This window comes from Xiphophorus maculatus, chromosome 14 (genome assembly GCF_002775205.1).
Source record: "Xiphophorus maculatus strain JP 163 A chromosome 14, X_maculatus-5.0-male, whole genome shotgun sequence".
NCBI lineage: Eukaryota > Metazoa > Chordata > Actinopteri > Cyprinodontiformes > Poeciliidae > Xiphophorus > Xiphophorus maculatus.
Window position 1 is genome coordinate 3,280,927 of NC_036456.1, and position 18,408 is coordinate 3,299,334.

Sequence of the window (18,408 nt, forward strand, 5' to 3'; positions counted from 1 at the left end):
GCAGAGGGAAAAGTTGAGATTTCAGAAAATCGGAATTTAATAACAAATATTTACACTGAAGACAAAATTCAGGGAAACCCCTCCAACCCCCCAGAATATTACTTGACAAAGAAACATTAGAAACAAAAGCAAATGGAACTATTTTTCTGATGTTTACAGTTGCTCCGCCTCCACAGCCGTCACTCTGAGGCGGATGAAGACGGATACGGTCAGAGTCAGAGGACAGTTTATCAGGAACATCAGCACCTTCTGATCCCCTCAGCCAAAAAAGCAAAGTTCAATTTCATATCCACAACTTCTGAGTCAACACTCAAAGACTCAACAGAAAGGTAAATAAAGAGATAGGTTTTAGACAATAAAACAGGTTCTGATTGAGCTAACGACGTTATAGTGCAAATTAAATAAACGAGAAAATAGTTTGTAACTAAAAAGCTAACAGTTCTGCCAAAATAGATGTTTGCTGTAGCTTCCACCGAGCTGACGAGTTTCATTTCATTTTCAATTGAGCTGAAACTGACCCACACATACAGGAGATCTAATGCTGCTCTGAGCTTTTCCCTATGTCTCCAGAAGGTGGCAGCAGTACGCCTGTCTGGTGAACCTGCCGTTTGTAGGGTGAAGAGGTAGAATTTCGATGGACAAAGGTAAAATATAGCACTCTGAGCAGGAGATGAAGTCAGACAGCCAGTTCAACGTGTGTGTGCAAGACTGAAAGGCACAAGTAGACAAACAAACCTACGAGCGGATTGAAAAGTCGACTGAGGAAGTCAAAATAAGAGATCCCACACACACACACACACACACACCAGATATCTGGTCAGTGTAAACACTCGTGGCGACTGTGAAGAGGGTTTCTGGTTCTGAGAGAGGAAAAGGAAATGTGGCTGGGTTTAAATTAAAAAGAGGAAGCGCTTATAAAACAAGGCACTTTTCGTTTGACTTATTTGCAAAAGCAGGGTCTGAGAAGGGCTCAAAACAAATCTGATGTAATGACCATCATTAAAGACCGTTAGAGCTTTGAATTCAAGAGTCAAGAACATAACTGATCATTTGTGACATGGTCTGAATATTACTCAAGAGCTGATTTTTAGAAAATTACATTTTTGAAAAACTTTCATAAGCCTAAATGAAAAGAATCGGTTTAGTACCCACAATATCAACTCCTAATGTATGACAAAACCATCTTTCTTTTCCTCTGCATGCCCTCAGTCTCAAACAGTGGCAGGCACAAGGCACGATGTGGCTCCTGATCCCAGGCACATTTTAAAAACCGTTAGCATGTCAATCTGCTAATGCTAGGGCTAACACTGGGGTCTGTTTTTAAAATCAGAGAAATTTTAACCTTCTGGACTCATTTGAAGTCTGGTCAATTTAAACATCCAGAAAAAATTCAAGGTTGGTGAAATATTTAGACAGCCACACTTACACCACAGGAAGTGAAAGAAAGAAGTGTGAGGGAGTTTCACCTCGAGGTAAACAACATGCTGTAGCTGACAGAAACACATTTATCAAGTTAACTCAACAGTTTTCTCGCCACAACCACAGTTCTAACTTCATCCCTGCGAGATTCATTTTACTCTAATAGAACCTTCGATAGAACCTGCAGTTTACTGGAAACTGTCCAAAAGTCCAGCTTTAGCCCTCAAGTTTTTTTTCTATGCGAAACAGAAATATGAATGCAATATTGCTTCAACAACGCATATCTTCTTTTTCCTCTTCCAAGGGTAATGCACAGTTCCAGTCCCTCTGCAAGCCTCAGTTCTATCACCATCCAGGAAGTCAACCTAAACACAGCTAACTAAAAACACTTCACCTGTTTTCATAAACTCTGCATTTCACCATCCAGCTTTTAAATTTGATGACTGGAGCCTCAAACTCAATCCCTCTGTGTTGTCTGCATGTAATAACATTCACAACGGGTTTTTTGAATATTGTCATTTTAAACACTCTTTGCCAGTTTCTGCTTTCAATTGAACAGTCTGGTTTCAACTGATACAGGAGTGGAGCAACTCTTCAAAGGACGCACATTAACTGCAGCTGGACTCATGGCAAAAAATCTAAAGCTTAGCTTACAACTTGTGGGGTAGTGTTTATTATTCCTAGTGTGGTTTCGCTTTGTTTTTGTTTTTTTTCATTTCAATTCTAAAGTTTCATTATGATTTTTTCTATTCAACAATACTAAAACCGCTGTTGGTCAAAATGATTTGTTTTTCAGAAACTCATCTTCCAGATTTGAACTCTTATAGTTACTTTCATGGCTTACTGGTTGTAGGTATTAACTGCAAATACATAATGTCCTGCACCCGTCTTTACCTTTAATCCAACATGGCAGTGAGTTCCACTCAACTGTTATTATTATCAGTGATTACAGAGAGGAAAGAGGCTCACAGTTCCTCCATGACGGCTCGTCTCTGATCAACATCGGTAACAGATGTTTAGAATCGCAAAAAGTTCCTGATAGTGACGACCTCACAGGAATAGCTGATATTTAAATTCATAATAAATCAAGTTTTCATCTGTCTTCAACTGAAAAATTTGCAGACGCAGCAGATTTAATGCATTTTCACTGCAGGATCAGAGCAGGGATAGATGCAGCGCCTGAAGTCTTTATAGCACAATTCTTCCACATTTGGTAATGTTACTCTCTTATTGAAAAGATATATTCAGTTAATTTGACAGAAATCTACATACGACTCTTCTTTTGCAATTTCAATGAAAATAAAAAAATAACTTTCCGAAGCATATTTGACTGCAATCACGACCTCCAGTCCTGCGGTGAGCCAGGTAAAGAAAGTCCTTCTCAGACTAAAACATAACTCATCACCTGTGCAGCTGTGGGCAGCCCAGGTGTTTGCAGCTCACATAAATACATTTGACTCACCGCATGGAAGCTCAAACATCCCTACAGATGAAGCACATCAATCAGTTCCCTTTCAGTCGACCCAAACAGCTGCCAGGTGATTGGGCGTCTTAACGTCGTCGTAATTTCTGATTCTGCGCTCGGCGGCCTGAAGTGGAGAGCATGTGGAAGTGAAAGGGATTTTTCTGGACGGGCTGAGTTTGAGTTTTCTTTGTTGGTAACTGGCCTGAGAACACTCACGGTACCAAACAGTCGTTTTCCTAAATTGTCTGTTCTCTTGTCCTCTTTTAAAAAAATAAAATAAAAATAACCTTAGTCTCTCTTAGTTAATATATTATTCAAACTTCTGATGAACTCAATAATGTTAAACGGTGGTTTATATTAAATAAGAAACTATAGAAAACCCGACCTGCAGCGGCTGTGTGTGCATCCTGTCCTCTGGAGCCCTTAAACGTCAAGCATTGAAATTCTTCAAAGCTTTGCTGTGTGTTTAAAATGTTCAGGTAAAACGCTAAAGAGAGATATTGCATAATTCACCAATTTGTCAACTTTTCTATTAGGTACAAATGAAAGAGATAGTTTTCCAAAACCAAACCAAGCCTCTCCCTGTGCAGTGTGTGTGTGTGTGTGCGTGTGTGAGTTAGAACAAAAAGAAAGAAGACTGCAGATAAAAGAGGACATGAACAGTGCAATCCAAAAAAGGTTCTGCCTCTCGTCTGTGAAGGAAGAGCTTCAAAACGGAGTCTGTAGGTGTGTGTACTGCTGTGAAGGTGTGGAGGCTGTAGACGAGGTGGTGTTTGGCGTGGTGCTGTTAGCCAGCAGATAGGGAGAGGAAGAATCGGATAACTGAAGCTGCTGCAGTTTCTTTAAGTATTCTTCTCTGAGGGCCAAAAGCTCCTTGTAGCGCTGCTCCACTGGACTCTGCTGCTGAAGGCACACACACACACACACACACACACACACACACACACACACACACACACACACACACACACACACACACACACACACACACACACACACACAGAAATGTTATTATAGTTTTCAAAAAAGACAAGTCTATCACACTTCTCACAAACACTGTGCCTTCAGAATTTGAGAATTTCTTTTATATGTTTGCCATTATTCACCTTGTTGGTGTTTAATCTGAAATCTTTGATAGATCTGTCAATGAGAACTGTTGTTCTGATGTCAATGGTGGCTATGCTAGCTAGCCTTAGCATTCAGGACAAGCTGTGCTAGCTAGAAAGAGATTGTGATTGACAACACTAAGACCCTCCTCCTGGCTCTGATTGGTCATTTCTAAGTAGCACTCACAGCGCTGGGAGAGATTATGTGTTTCATACCAAACTGTCACGACATAGTGAGAGTTTCAATGAATATGTAAAAATATATATATATTTTTTAAACAAACGCTACATACTGCAGCTTTAGTGCTTATGCTTCAACACAAGTCCTTAAAAGAGCCGAGAAGCTTCTGCTGGTTTTACCAAAAACTGAAGCTCAGAGGAAATGGATTCTTCTCAACCATGGCTCTAAAATCATAGACAAGTTGTTCATAAATCAAAATCAATTTGGGCTGTTTTACTGTAGAGAACAGTATGAAAACAGCCCAAATTGATTTTGAACAATTTGTCTACACTTGCAGAATTTTTATTCCTGTTTTATTAGAAAACAGTAATAAAACTATTTTATACGGTTTTATTACTGTAAAAGAAAAAAGTACAGTTTTTAGAATACTAACTACAATTTCTGAAATGTTATTCATAAATAAAATGCATGAATACATTTATGAATAAATGGACTACATGATCAGAACAGGAGGTAGGGTGAAATATCAAACCAAATAGTATGTCAAAGTGACTTACACTTATAGCAGAACTTTGTAGGTTTTAATGTTTTCAGAACATTACAATAGGCAAAGAAAATGTGCATTTTATTGCTAAATCATAACAAAAAGCTAGAAAGCATCAAGATATTCTTCAAACACACACACACACACTGGATGCCCTACCTGGTGTCGTATACGTGGGTTCCAGCGGATGTAGTAGGTTACCCACAGCTCTAGGTGGCGCATGCTCGCCACGGGGTAGAGAACCTGTCCAGACTCTGGAGTGTAGAATGGGTTCAAATAAATATCCATCTTGCTGTTGACCAGAGACCACAGGGACACCGTCTTCGATCTCAGCTCCTGAGTCAGAGACAGAGCAACTCAGACTGTTATCAATTCAACTCAGGTTATTGATACACATCATGTTGTCTCAAGGCACTTTACAACAAACAACAAGAAAGTAAATACAATCGAATCAGAGAGACACATTTCAAGTCAATGACAGAAAAATGACTGTGTGTGTTGATCTTTGTAGGGGTGTACTTATACGTACTAGATATAGAGAACCACTTTTGCAGTATTTACCAACAAAGGGAGGCCATTTGTGGAAAATCAGAACCTTTTCCTGGTCCTCACTTTTTCTGCAGCTCTACTGAACTGTACTGGATAGATTTACAGCAGTCTGTCTCAACCTGTGGTCCAAAGACCGTTCTCAAAACACAGCATGTAAACTAATGTTTATTTCCTGACAAGAGGTCAAAGTGCAAGGCGTACTGCTAGCTTATCAAAGGATTGTGTTTAAAAATAACGACGGAAAAGTGGCTTAAGACTAAGGACCTCAAGTATGCACAAAAATATCAGGTGTCATATTGCAGAAATGTGGACAGTGGACAGTAGCAAACTACAAAGCACCAAAACTCACCTAAAGACTCTAAAATTTGACTCTGCACTTCTGAGAAAAAATAAATAAATAAATTAAAAAATCGGCCCTATGTCACCTTTTGGTGTGAAAGTTGCGTATAATACATGACTTCGTCTAACACCTCATATTTAATGTTTTCTTCTTATTATTCTTATTTAGGCAAGGTTTAATTCTACTCAAGTTCTGGGTTCACAGACAACTCACTGACGAAGACAGAAGCTCACAGCCCTGTAGGAAGATGGAACAAAACCCAAAAACTTCTAAAGATATATATTTGAAGTATAAGGATGTGTGTATCGGCGTGTGCGTGTGTGTGTGTACAACTTTTGCAACAGTACACCAACAAAAGTGGTTTTAAGAAGTTTAATTATGGCTGTAGTTGTTTTGAACCAACCTATGACGCCTTCTCACCAAAGTAAGACAAATAAGTTTAGTTGTTTGCCGACTTAAACAGCCATGTTAAAAAAAGTAAGAGAAGGAACCCTTGATGGTCACTTACCTGCTGGTCTCGTATACTCTCACAGTTGTAGAGGAAAGTCCCAAAGCGGCAGCTGTAGAGATGATCCAAGATTGTGAGCAGGAGATGCTCATTGAACTCAAAGGCTGTAGGAAACTGAGAGGAGAAAATCTGGTTACATTTCCAAGACACAATCGTGTTTAAGCTCCTGCACCCAAATTCTCCGTTAACCCTTAGAGCAAACAGCCACAGCTTGACAGACCTTTAGATGAACCACATTTCACTTCTGTTCATGTTTGCGCTAAATATTTGTCTACGTTGAATTGACCTGATTTCAGAAATAAAATGTAACAATTCTTGAGTTTACATTTCTAAAAAAACAAGCTGCTTAGAAAACTTTCTGAAAGCCCTACAGAAGAAATCAAAACGCTAAAGTGAATGTATGCTCACTGAATTCATCTCATATTATACTGTCAGGTCAAAGAGTTTTTAAAAAATATGTTAAAAAAATATATATTTATTAGTGCCATCAGTCAATTAAAATATTTTAGCAGATTAACCACACTCTAGCTTTGTGATTAAACACGACTAATCACTATGCTTAACTTTGTAAAAAACTGTTTTATTATCTCCAAACAAACATGCCAGAAGATTCTTAGTTTTCCAGGTTTTCATATTCAGGAAGGTTTAAGAGAAATTCTGTTAATTTAGAAAAGCTAACTATAAATTGATTGTGCTTCGGTGGAAGGACAATTCATTGTTACAGAAGATAGGCGACATACCATCTTGGTTTTATTCAATATTCTCATTGGGTGTTTTTTTTATTTTGCCACCAAGCACAGCAGCAGCTCGAATAGAAAAACTGTAAAGGTTTACAATGTCAAATTTATTTATATAGCACTTTAAAAACAGGTTTAAAACTGCACCAAAGTGCTGTAATAATAAAATAAGTTGATGAAACAAAAAAAGGAGAAATATTACAAGAAAAAAAAAATCCATATATCTGTTAAAATAATCTGAGTAATAATAAGTAAAAATAAATAAATCCAAACAGAAGAGCTACGGTCTCAGGCCTCAATTAAATGCCCAATAAAAATGAGTTTCAAGAAGCGATTTAAGAGAGAAAGACAAAACTATGCTCCCTCCATAACTTCATCTGCTATAAGTTAAATAGATGCAATTCAACCAAGCTCACAAAACAACTTATTCTAGAAAAAAAGATTTGAAGACTTTGTAGATTTTTTTTTTTTACAGTTTCATCAGATATAAACAGTTAATTAAAAGCAATGCAAATAAATGTCTTAGAGTATCTTATCAATCACTTGTGCTTTACTAACCTGTTTGGTCATCTGCCATACACAATCAATGAACTGAACAAATATTGGCGATCTGTCCTGGTCTGCGTGGTTTTTGTCACCGTGGCCGATCCGCTACACACACAAAAACACAAACGATTAACAGTAAACTCAACTTATTTTTTTAAAGGGGCGTGTTGTATTACGTGTTTTCTAGCCAAAGAATGCCAATTTATAGCAAAATTAAGTAACTAATGTTGCCTTCAGATGTTATAAAATGAGTATTTTATTTTTTATTTAACCGTTTAACGTTTTTACCAGCGTTTCACTGAAACGTAACTCGTATAATGACATTTCTCAAACATGCATGAAAGAATCAAAGCAACAGTCCAGGTATGTTTTTGATGACATTACAGCATGACACAAAGATCAAAGAAGTGGATTTACATAAAACTGCCCCTTTAGTAAATAAGTTGCGCAATCAATTGCATTCATGTGGATATTTCATTGGCATGTCTTATAATAAGTATGACGTAATTATACAAAACTACACAACTGTAGAGTATTCTGAAAAATAAATAAAAAAAATAAACACACACATATCAGAATCTTACCGATGCAAATTTGTGACCAAAGCTGATCCATTCCTTTTCAATCAGGACCTATGAAGAAAAATTTGACAGTTTATTTAAAATCGGGACGAATCCAGCTGGTTCCGGTTGCTGTGAAGTTACCGACCTGGAAGCCTCTTAGGGTGCGATAGTGGCTGTCCAGCATCAGCATGGCCAGTGAGGTAAGCTGTGCCGTCCGGTCCCATCCGTCACTACAATGAACCAGAACTGAATTCCCACTGGAAACCTTGTCTGCCACTTGGATGGCTCCCGACAACACCAGCTACACACAAGGAGCTTTTAGTATACATACAAAACGTTTGAACGTAGAATGAATCTTTCTGTGCTTACCTTAATATGTTCTAGCCAGTGTGTAGACTCTAGACTGGACAGCCAGTGGGATTCCTCCACGTTTGGGTAGACGATATCTTTGAGTTTCTTAAGGGACTCCCTCATGACGTGAATATTCTGGATGTCCAGGAAGACTAGCTCAGCATTTAGGTACTCGTCCCCTTCATAGCCCCCTCCAGTGGCCTGAAATTGCCAACACAATGTGAAGCTAAAGTTACGTCGGTGGACGTTCAAAGAAAATTTCTGCAACACTCTTATTGGAAGGACTAAACATTCACAGTATTCATAACAGACCTAAGCAAAAAATAAAGGAAACTCCTTAGCAGGTGCAATCCATTTATCATGTATATAAATATGCAGAACATATGCTGATCATTAGAGAGAGCAAACTACTGGGAGGAGCATGTGCAAGTGCATTGATTTACCACCCACATTTATTAAACCTGAACCATATTGCTAGTGATGATTTTGTGTCTATTTTTATCACATTGGAATAGCTGGTGCAAACTGGCACAGTGAAACGTCTACAGTTACTGTGGGAAAATAGGTATAGATACAACGACAGAAGACATTGCTTGTCAAATAGTTGGAATATTTTAAATATATATATATTTTAAAAATAGATGAAACATATTCTACAGCAAAGGTAATTTAGAGCTGCAGGACTGCTTAATATTTCCAGGGCACCATCAATTCATCGTTTCGTGTGGACGGCCTGCAGCCAACAAAAGATGGCGCAGATTATATTTGCCTGCCACATGACATTGTGTGGGCAAAAGATTAATGCAGCCATGCTACTGACAATATTCATACAATCAAACCGAAACAAAATAACCACCGCAAAACTGAAATATTGTGGTTTTGTTTGTCATTTAATCAACAAAGCAGCCTTAGCTTTTCCTCTAACCTGCTTATTTCTCATCCTGTCATCTTGGTCACAGAGTCCAAAGGAAAAATTGAAGCATTTTCAACTCTGCCACCTCCAGTTAAGCCTCTTGCTCCAACTCATTTTAGACAGCGTCAGTGCATCCAAACCAAATATCACGGGCAGATTTCACAATTATCTTATTAGCTGTCTTTTTTTTTAACTTGGAGCTACCCTTCTGTATGCTGCAACCACACCCTTACCGTGAACACATCAGTGACTCAGACTGCCACTTTCTCACTCTCTTTATGCATGTCTTCCACTATTCTTTCTCTTTTTTTCTGTTTTGCTACTCTTGACTTCCTTATGCAGTGTGAAAGTTCCTCTTTTGGTCCACTCTCATAATGCTCCTTTTAGATCCTCAAAGACACAGCAATGCTCTTTCTGACCCTCTGACCTTCTCTACAAGACTTCTAAGAGCAAATATGGCTTGTGAAAACTTCCTGTGCATGAAATCAAACAGCAGCAGACTGATTTTATCTCTCTTCATGAACTCGCTTCAGCCTGATGCATTTATTTCATCACTTGATGCTCTTCAACGTTTTTACTAATCTATCCTCCTGTCCATTTCCCTTTCCTAGTTCCTAACTGATGCGGTCAGAAGGTGGACACAGTAACACCACAGTAGTTTGAATTGTTGAAACATGACTCCAGGTTGGTTGCTATTGTTTAAAAGTACTTCTTTTTCCTTCCGACCTTGTTTGCAACGGCGTTGACGTTGGGCCGGGCGTCGTAAATGGTGAGTTTTTTGGTGGTGTCGTTTGCCTCTCTGATGAGGTCCAGGTATCGCTCGTCGTCTTTATTTCTTTTACCAGACATTCCAACGAGGGGCTGACTACAGCGAACAATCACTGCCTGATTTTCCCGGTGGATCCACGACAGAACCTGGACCAAAATCAAAGATGGTTCAATTTCAGGTGAAGGAAATACAGTGGTGACTTCAGAATGGCGAAATGTAGGCACAACTCATGTAACCCAGCTCATGTGCATGCATTTTAGGAATGCATTGAAATGTAAACACTAGACCTCTGTGAGGTAAAGAAATCCTATCTGATTAAAAAAGCTTGCTCTTACCGGTATGCGTCCTCTTGACCGGAAGGAGGCCACTCTTCTAAGGTCATCTTCTTTACATTTGAAAGGGACTGCGAGGACAGTCGGGTACGTGTCACACAGATCATAACTCTTATTGATGAATGTAATACGCCATTTGTTGTTTGGTAAGCCCTGTAGGGAAAAACATTAAATTAGAAAAGACCGACCACAGCACTGTGGTGTTGTCTGAGCGCTGTTTAGATTTGACACAAGTTAAAACACAAATTCTAGCCTGAAAAAAGAAGCAAAGAATCCAGATATTTACCTGACGCCTAAACTCCTCCATAGCTTTATAGACGAACCAGCCATTCTCAGTGTACTTTTCCTGATTCACATAAGCAAAAAGAGGCTGCAAGAAAGGAGACAAGCAAACACATTTTCAGTTGACATCTAAATAACACAAAAGCGAAGGTCAATCAATCAATCAATCAAATTTTATTTGTATAGCACATTTCAGCAGCAAGGCATTTCAAAGTGCTTTACATCATAACAAACACAGAAACACAATGCAACATCAAAACACGACATTAAGTCAGGTCACTTGACCTTTACGTTTACGTTTCAAATACAATCCTAAACAGGTGGGTTTTTAGTGGAGTTTGCATCCATAAAGATTTACCTGTTACACTCCTACTGTGTTATATGAAACAAAATACCTATTGGTATTTTTATCCCCCCTCACAATCACACAGTTTAAAACGATGTAGACAGCATTTTGATGGACTTCCAGCACAAGGCTCCCTACACCCTTTTCACGGAATTTCGAGCAGGGACTCCACCGTCCCTCACAGATTTTTGTGCAATTCTATGGTACCTGTTAGTGTCTAGAATTTACAGGGTTTGTGTTACGTGCAATGACCCTCAGTCACTCGCCATTTTTCTTCCGGCACCAGGTTCCGTACACCTCTCATGGAATTTCGCTCTGGGACTCCGTCGTCCCTCACGGATTTTTGTGCAATTTGAACATAGAATCAATAATCAAAACATGACATTAAGTAAAGTTCCATCATTAAATTTGTAATTGATTACGTTCCAAATACAATCCTAAACAGGTGGGTTTTTAGTCGAGATTTAAAAGAAGTCAGTGTTTCAGCTGTTTTACAGTTTTCTGGAAATTTGTTCCAAATTTGTGGTGCATAGATGCTGAAAGCTGCTTCTCCTCATTTGGTTCTGGTTCTGAGGATGCAGAGCAGAACCAGAACCGGAAGACCTGAGAGGTCTGGAAGGTTCATACAACAACAGCAGATCTTTAATGTATTGTGGTGCTAAGCCGTTCAGTGATTTATAAACTAACAACAGTATTTTAAAGTCTCTTATTTGAGCTACAGGGAGCCAGTGGAGGGACTTTAAAACTTGTTATGTGCTCTATCTTCCTGGTTTTAGTGAGAACGCGAGCAGCAGCATTCTGGATCAGCTGCAGCTGTTTGATTGATTTGTTGGACAGACCTGTGAAGACGCTGTTGCAATAATCAATACGACTGAAGATAAACGCATGGATGAGTTTCTCTAGATCTGGCTGAGACATTAGTCCTTTAATCCTGGAAATGTTCTTCAGGTGATAGAAGGCCGACTTTGTGACTGTCTTTAGTCAAGTTAGTCCTTTTAGATTTGTCTCTGTGTCACATCTGAATTGCATAATTAGCAGGACGCCGTTGAGCTTGATGAATCATTTGATTCAGGTGAGCTGCACTTGGGGAAAAAAGTTTCAGGACGCCGGCTTTGGAGGACACAGATACATTACTCACTATTTTATTCTTCATTGAGTTTTGTTTTTTAAGTCATTTTTCTGCTCATTATCCGTCGCAGTAGAACTTACCAAACTATGCGAAAGAGGAAAAGCATATCTGAAGATCATCTCAAAGATCCCTCTCCTGCTGTGGCCTTCCTGCTTCAGAGCGAACCTCAGATTCCTCATGTCCTGAAGACCCAAAAAATCAGACACTTTACCATCATCACAGGAAAAAACATTAGAGAAGGGTATTCATATTTACATTTTGAAATAATGGTCAAAGTATATAAAATGGACGGGTGTAAGAGACTAATGTTTTAATAAGAAGATTAATAAGAGGATTTTCCACTGTCTCAGGGAACCAACAGGGACAACCTCCTTCCTGACAGCTCACATCATCGCTGGTGTCCAGCAGAGGCTCCAACGGTTGCCACAGCAATGGGCAAGGACATCATGGTCACACCTATTAGAAGCTACATCTGCAACAGAAGCCTCAGGTTGTTCACTCAGCTTGCACGAACCTGAACTTCTTGTGCATTATCTCATTTTTATCCCCTGGAAAACCAGCGAACCTTTCCCAGAGTTAAAGAGTTCTCAAACAGCCCCACTGCTACAAACTCCTAACCCACCATCAACACCTGCTTGGGTTGTAATTAGCACCGAGCTAAAAAGAAATCTCAGAAATGGAATGTGGGAAGTTTTTACTGCTCCAAGCTGCACTCCTCCTCAATTTTTGGACATTCAAATAAAAACAGCAAAAGCACGTGTTACACACCTTGCATGTGATATCCAATCCATATGAGTTTTCTCCACGGCTCGACGCTCCACCCATCTTCTCCACTCGACTTATGACACCCAGAGGAACGTCCAGGGTCAGCGGCACGTCCTGCCGCACAGACGAACAGTTATCGCTGCACTCATTGATAAACAACATGGACGGAAATATAGAATCCGGAGTTCAGGTACACGCCTGATCAAAAATCCACTGCATATAGGAGGAATATTTACATTGAACATGATTACTGGATATTGATTTTTTTTTCTGGTACAAATGTAATGTACAAATTGTGTTCTGGAGTTTTCTGAGTTGTTATTGACAGATTCTGGATGTTTATAGACTACCATTAGAAATATTTCTTTACCAACAAGTTTTTTATTTGTATTTATATCAAAATTTGTGCTATGAAGTTATTAATGTTGACAACAAACTGCAGCATATCAAGCTGAAGGCTGAAGAATGACTGTTAATAATTGTGTTTCCACCGGCAGACGGCCTGCACCGACATACAAACACTTTAGAAAACTTACAGCATCTGAGCTCTTGAAGTACAGTCTGTAGGTGGTGATCAACACTTTCCCTTTAACAGCTCCATTGAATGGACACATGTAAATGATCTCCTGATCTGAAAGTAGACACAATATCAAATTACTGCCACGACTTCCAAATTTTTCACTTTGTGTCATGTTTGAGCCCGTTACAAAAACAGATACAAATAAACAAACCAAAAACAAGAAAGAAACAAATTAGTAGCAAAAAAATTCCAGGGCTGCTTATTCTTAATTCTGTAGAAATAAAGTATTTTAAAAAGTGATAATAAACCGCAAGAGCTGTACTTATAATGAAAATGACCCACATGTGACACTTCTAGGCCTTTTAACTCTTATGTCAGTTTGTAGCTGCATTACAGGTTCACATCTTGATCTTTTGTTTCATCTTATTTCTATTCTGAATTCGAAAAATAATTTTTATTATCACATATACTTGCGAGTTGAGTGTAATATGTTGGAATACTAAAGACCGAGTGTCTCAAAATGTTTTGCCAAACTCAAAAAAGAAAAATAAATAAATTTTTAAAAATACGAACACCGCTCAGGTAAAGTGCATCTGAGTGACTTTACTCACACACGTGATTTTAATTACATGTGTATTTTCTGCAGCAAGGACATTTTTTTTTGCATACATCACTGACAGTTGCTTCATCATTACCTGTAATTCGATCCTCTCCTGGAAGTAGAGAGACATCCGCTAACAATTCCATCTGTAGAGAATTTCTGCCAGTCTAAAAGGAAGAAACATTTTACTTTAGTTTATTTTGCACAATTAAAATATAGATTAAAGATATTGGTAAAATAATAATGATAATAATGCAGAAGGAGGCTAAATAAACTACATAAAAACACATCTACAAAGCATTAATGGGAATTTAAATAGAATATAGGACAATAAAAAAACGTGACAATGACACTTTCACATAAAGTTTACACTGTTTTACAGGAGTATATTGTGTCTGTTTTAGTATAAGAGCTCATTCCAAAGTTTACCTCCGCTGTACTGGAGTGAAAACTGACCTCCACTGGTCTGATACTTAGGAAGATTCCTTCCTCAAGAAGTACAACCTAAACTCCAAGCTGCTGTTGACCTTCAATCCATGGAGAGCCTGCTGACAGGCAGCTGCTCTGCTGCAGACAATGCTGGGCTCCAGAGTCATAACGACAGCTCAGAGGATTGTTGGTCTGATGGATATTTGTACCTGTGAGGTTATGGCTCACTAGGGCCATAACCATCACCAAAGACAGCTCCCACCCTGGCTTCTCCCCGTTTCACCTCAGGGAGGCGCTACAGGTGCAGCCAAACTAAAACAAACGGACTCAAAAACAGCTTCTTCCTGAAAGTAATAATCACCCTGAACTCTCAAACACTGATTCCGGCTTGTCCAAGCTCAAGAGAACATGGTGCCCAGCTGGTCATGGTAACAATGATCACAGTCCCTGAACTGTAGGCACCATGGGCCGTTTTTACACCAAACCAATTACAGGCAGTTGTGTTCATATACTGAATATTATTTTTACTAGCTTTTTAGGCATGTGCTTTGCAAAGCAAACTATTACCTGACCAAAATGTATTCAAGTCATCTCCTGAAATTTGCGGAAAACATTTTGATTCCAAATACAAACAGAACAAACAAATTCAACCTACACTAGCGATGTGAGAGTCCAGAGAGCTGGAGTGGTACACAGAGACGGGTGAGGCCATCGCTCAGTGAGTGGCTTCCACAGTCTGAGAAATCAAAACACAGGCTTAGACGTCATGAGCAAAAATCAAGCATACTTAGAACGTATATTTCGACTAGAAAACGTATATGATAGTCGTAATTATCAAGGGTCTTCGTACGACGCAGGAACCTTTTATTCTGCGCCATCTAAACTGAAGACTTTATTTACTTCTTCCTTCCTGAAGCAGAAGTAGCAGAGGCCAAACCGAGCCGTCCATACCGAGAACAAACGGAAGGCGTTTTGACGAGGATTTTCTGTTTACATGCAGGAACACTGGACACAACACCAAGGTTAAGTCTGATCTCCGAATATTTTGTGGCATTTACTGTGATAACTATAAAAATGTCAATAACTGTATGGCTGTGACTCAAAACTCCACAAAGACACACAAAAAAAGACTCAGCAATTTGCTTGACAATTTAGCAAAATTCTGCATACTGACTCAAATCAATTTAGAAATGCCTTTTGGCAGTTGTATGTATAGGAATTGTGATCCACTCATGATTGTGATTTTACAATAAAAATTGTCATGCGTTTGTCACGATCGCCCACCCCTAGATGTAAAAATGCTAGAATTTGTACATTTAAAAAAAAAAAGAAAAGCTGGAAATCAAATGGGTAAACGTAACAACAAACTTTGCATTTAAGTGGAAGAAGTGGGTGATTAAAAATAGACGTGGGCAGACTTCAAAACCAATAGATAAGCTACGGTTTCACACAAGAAATGAGTACATCCCACAGCAGCCGCCTCACAGGATGCTGATGTCACTTGTAGTTTGGGCGACTTAAAACAGAACGCTCCCCAAATGATTGCCTTCAAAACATGTTTCTCATTGACAGAAACCATCTGAACGGCTACAAAAGACCTGCTTTTATGTGAATACAAGCTTCACTTTGCAGAAGATCTAGCAAGACCAAGCTGGTCAAGCTCTGACCACCCATCATGAAAGCACAAGCAAAGAGATAGCCTGCATCCCACATTAGAGCAGTCTTCAATCACTGGACAAGAAATCCCTGAACAGAGTCGCCTTCCTAATCATAACAGTTGTGTCTCTCGTTTTAGCAGGGAAGTGCGTTCATCTACATTCCACCTACATTCTGGGTAGGTGGAATGTAAGTGACTCCACCCACATTTTAATTGTACACAATATTTATCTTTCAAATGAGTCATCTGCAAAAATAAGATGTCTGTTGTTAATGACTTAAGATGAGAAAGGACTTTACCCAGTTGAACTGGGTAGTTTAAACCCACATAGACACATTTCAGCTAAAAAAAACACGTTAGTTTTCTACCACTCTGGTAAAAACCAGGCCTTTGTTCGATACGTTGCTTCAACAACAAGGTTAGGGCTCTGAGTCCTTATGAAACTACTTCTTCTTGGAGGTGTGGACTGTGCTGAAGTTTTAAATTTTATCCAATCGTCTGTGACATACGTAATGCGAAAGTTTGACGCTACCATGCTTACCGGAAATTGCCTGCGCTGTAAACAATAATCCGCCACAGCAAAGAGCCGACCAGATACTCGATACTGAGGCCTAGATACTCTGATTTAAGGATGAGATCTTGCGGTAGAAATCCACGATTCACGTGTCCTCAGTGTGACACACACATCTGACTTTATAGAGCCTACCTCACTACAGCATGTGGTGCAGTGTTTTGTTCGAGGGGTCATTTTCCCGAAAACAGAACCACATCCATCAACTAAGAATGTTGATGGATCCTTAGTTGATCCATCAACCAAGTCCACGTTGGTTCGCCCAAATATGCTTTTAATTAATTATATGCTAAATACAAGGAAGAGTGACTATAATCTGGTTCCTCTTGTCAACAATAGAACAATCCATTCAAAAAGAATTAGAAACAGGATACTTATGTTTGCTAGCAAATGTAGAAAATGTAAAGGTTGTTAGATCGACAAAGACTGACACAGTCGGTCCTTTCCGACGTAAATGTTTTACCATTTTACTTTTTAAAAATAGAATATTGTCCACTTGGTTCATTGTTGAACAGGTTAAAAAAATACAATATCGGGGTGCTGTGGTGGCGCAGAGGTAGAGAGCAACCCACATAAGGAGGCCTTGGTCCTCAAAGTGACCATTGTAGGTTCAGTTCCTGGCCTGATGACCTTTGAACATGGCTTCCCTCTCTCGTTATCCACTTTCTTGTCTGACCAAAAAAGACTTGGGGGGGGGGGGGGGGGCAAGTTTTTTTTGTGATTTTTTTTGAGGGGGGTACAGTACTTTTGACTCGTCGATCATTTCTTTGAGTTATTATGTATTCAAAATAAAGTTGTTTTGTCTCTTGAGTCGCTATGTTTGGGATTTTGATGCTCTTGTCACATCTAATTTGTGGATGATACTGAACTTTTACAATGAGAGTCTGCCTTTTCAAATCAAGACCATCATAGATTTTAGACACTGTGAATATCAAAGTTGATCACATGCACGGTTTTCATTGTACACATTGTCCTGAAAGGATTTATAACGATCTTAGAATTATAAAGAACCTGCTGTTATTGAAAATGTCCTTTTCTGCCCTTTCCACTGGTACTGATATTTAGATTTAATGTTAAAAAGAAAATAAAAGCAGAAATGCATCATCTCTTTAAAAAGAAATAAAGTGAGTTGCTCTGCTGAGTAATTATTTTTGATCAGGTTTCAATCAAAATGTAGGCAAAGTCCACAGGTGGTGCAGTAAAACAACGATACCATACGATAAGTACTTTCATTTCCTCAAACATTTCTCACTTGGTCGGTTCGCAGTTCCTACATTCAGCGAGGTTACACAAAGAAGAGCAAGGAGCCCAAACCACACATAACATTCAAAACTTGGATTTGAGCACCTAGGCTGCAATAACAGAGACTACAGCTGTTTCCTGCCAGCATACAAATGGCTGCATCAGAATTTACTGAACAGGTTGTGGAGCCGGTGAACACGTCAGAGCTGTGAGCACAGAAAGCAAAAGGCCAGACAGCTCCTTTTAAAACCCTTTTAAAGTTAGCAGCCAGCAGCAGGCTCAGCTGTGGACCTGGACCAGGAAATAGTGAAGGCCCTGACCAAACGGCAGCTTGTTGCTCTACAAATGAAGCGAATTTCTAGCTCACAGTTCAGAAAAACACATATCAAAGCCCGCTTCGCAAAACTTTATCTGGGCTGACATGACGCGGGGGCAAGCAAACGTCTTCACGTACCTGAAAAGTGCGATTGTTTTTGTTGCTAAATGTCGGTGTGTTCTCGTCCAGCCACAGTAGCGACTCACTCTGCGTCACGTGCCGAGCTG

General features: G+C 39.2%; 1 protein-coding gene across 3 annotated transcripts; it reads right to left on the minus strand.

Annotated features, from left to right (window-relative positions):
- Positions 1 to 13: 13 nt before the first annotated feature.
- LOC102223974 (myotubularin) lies at positions 14 to 18,408 on the minus strand. 3 transcript variants are annotated; one of them, XM_023347105.1, is made up of 16 exons: positions 18,320 to 18,408; positions 15,051 to 15,131; positions 14,061 to 14,133; positions 13,382 to 13,476; positions 12,849 to 12,959; positions 12,161 to 12,262; positions 10,610 to 10,693; positions 10,327 to 10,476; positions 9,949 to 10,137; positions 8,328 to 8,510; positions 8,104 to 8,259; positions 7,980 to 8,027; positions 7,408 to 7,500; positions 6,113 to 6,226; positions 4,875 to 5,051; positions 14 to 3,784 (listed from the first exon to the last, which is right to left on the minus strand). In XM_023347105.1, the coding sequence occupies exons 2-16, from the start codon at positions 15,105 to 15,107 to the stop codon at positions 3,593 to 3,595; spliced, it is 1,824 nt and encodes a 607-aa protein (XP_023202873.1). In that variant the 5' UTR covers positions 15,108 to 15,131; positions 18,320 to 18,408; the 3' UTR covers positions 14 to 3,592. The 3 variants fall into 3 exon arrangements, with proteins under 3 accessions (XP_023202873.1, XP_005800101.1, XP_023202874.1); XM_005800044.2 differs by having other exon boundaries at positions 14 to 3,787; XM_023347106.1 differs by lacking the exon at positions 15,051 to 15,131 and having other exon boundaries at positions 14 to 3,787; positions 18,320 to 18,391.

Bases quoted from the DNA above. Each gene is read 5' to 3' on its own strand.
- LOC102223974 (XM_005800044.2), bottom strand. From the start codon at position 15,107: ATGGCCTCACCCGTCTCTGTGTACCACTCCAGCTCTCTGGACTCTCAC. The intron at 10,477-10,609 runs GTAAATATCTGG...TTTTCCCTACAG, and splicing joins TGGAGGAGTTTAGGCGTCAG to GGCTTACCAAACAACAAATG. The intron at 8,511-9,948 runs GTCGGAAGGAAA...TGGCAATTTCAG, and splicing joins TCAACGCCGTTGCAAACAAG to GCCACTGGAGGGGGCTATGA.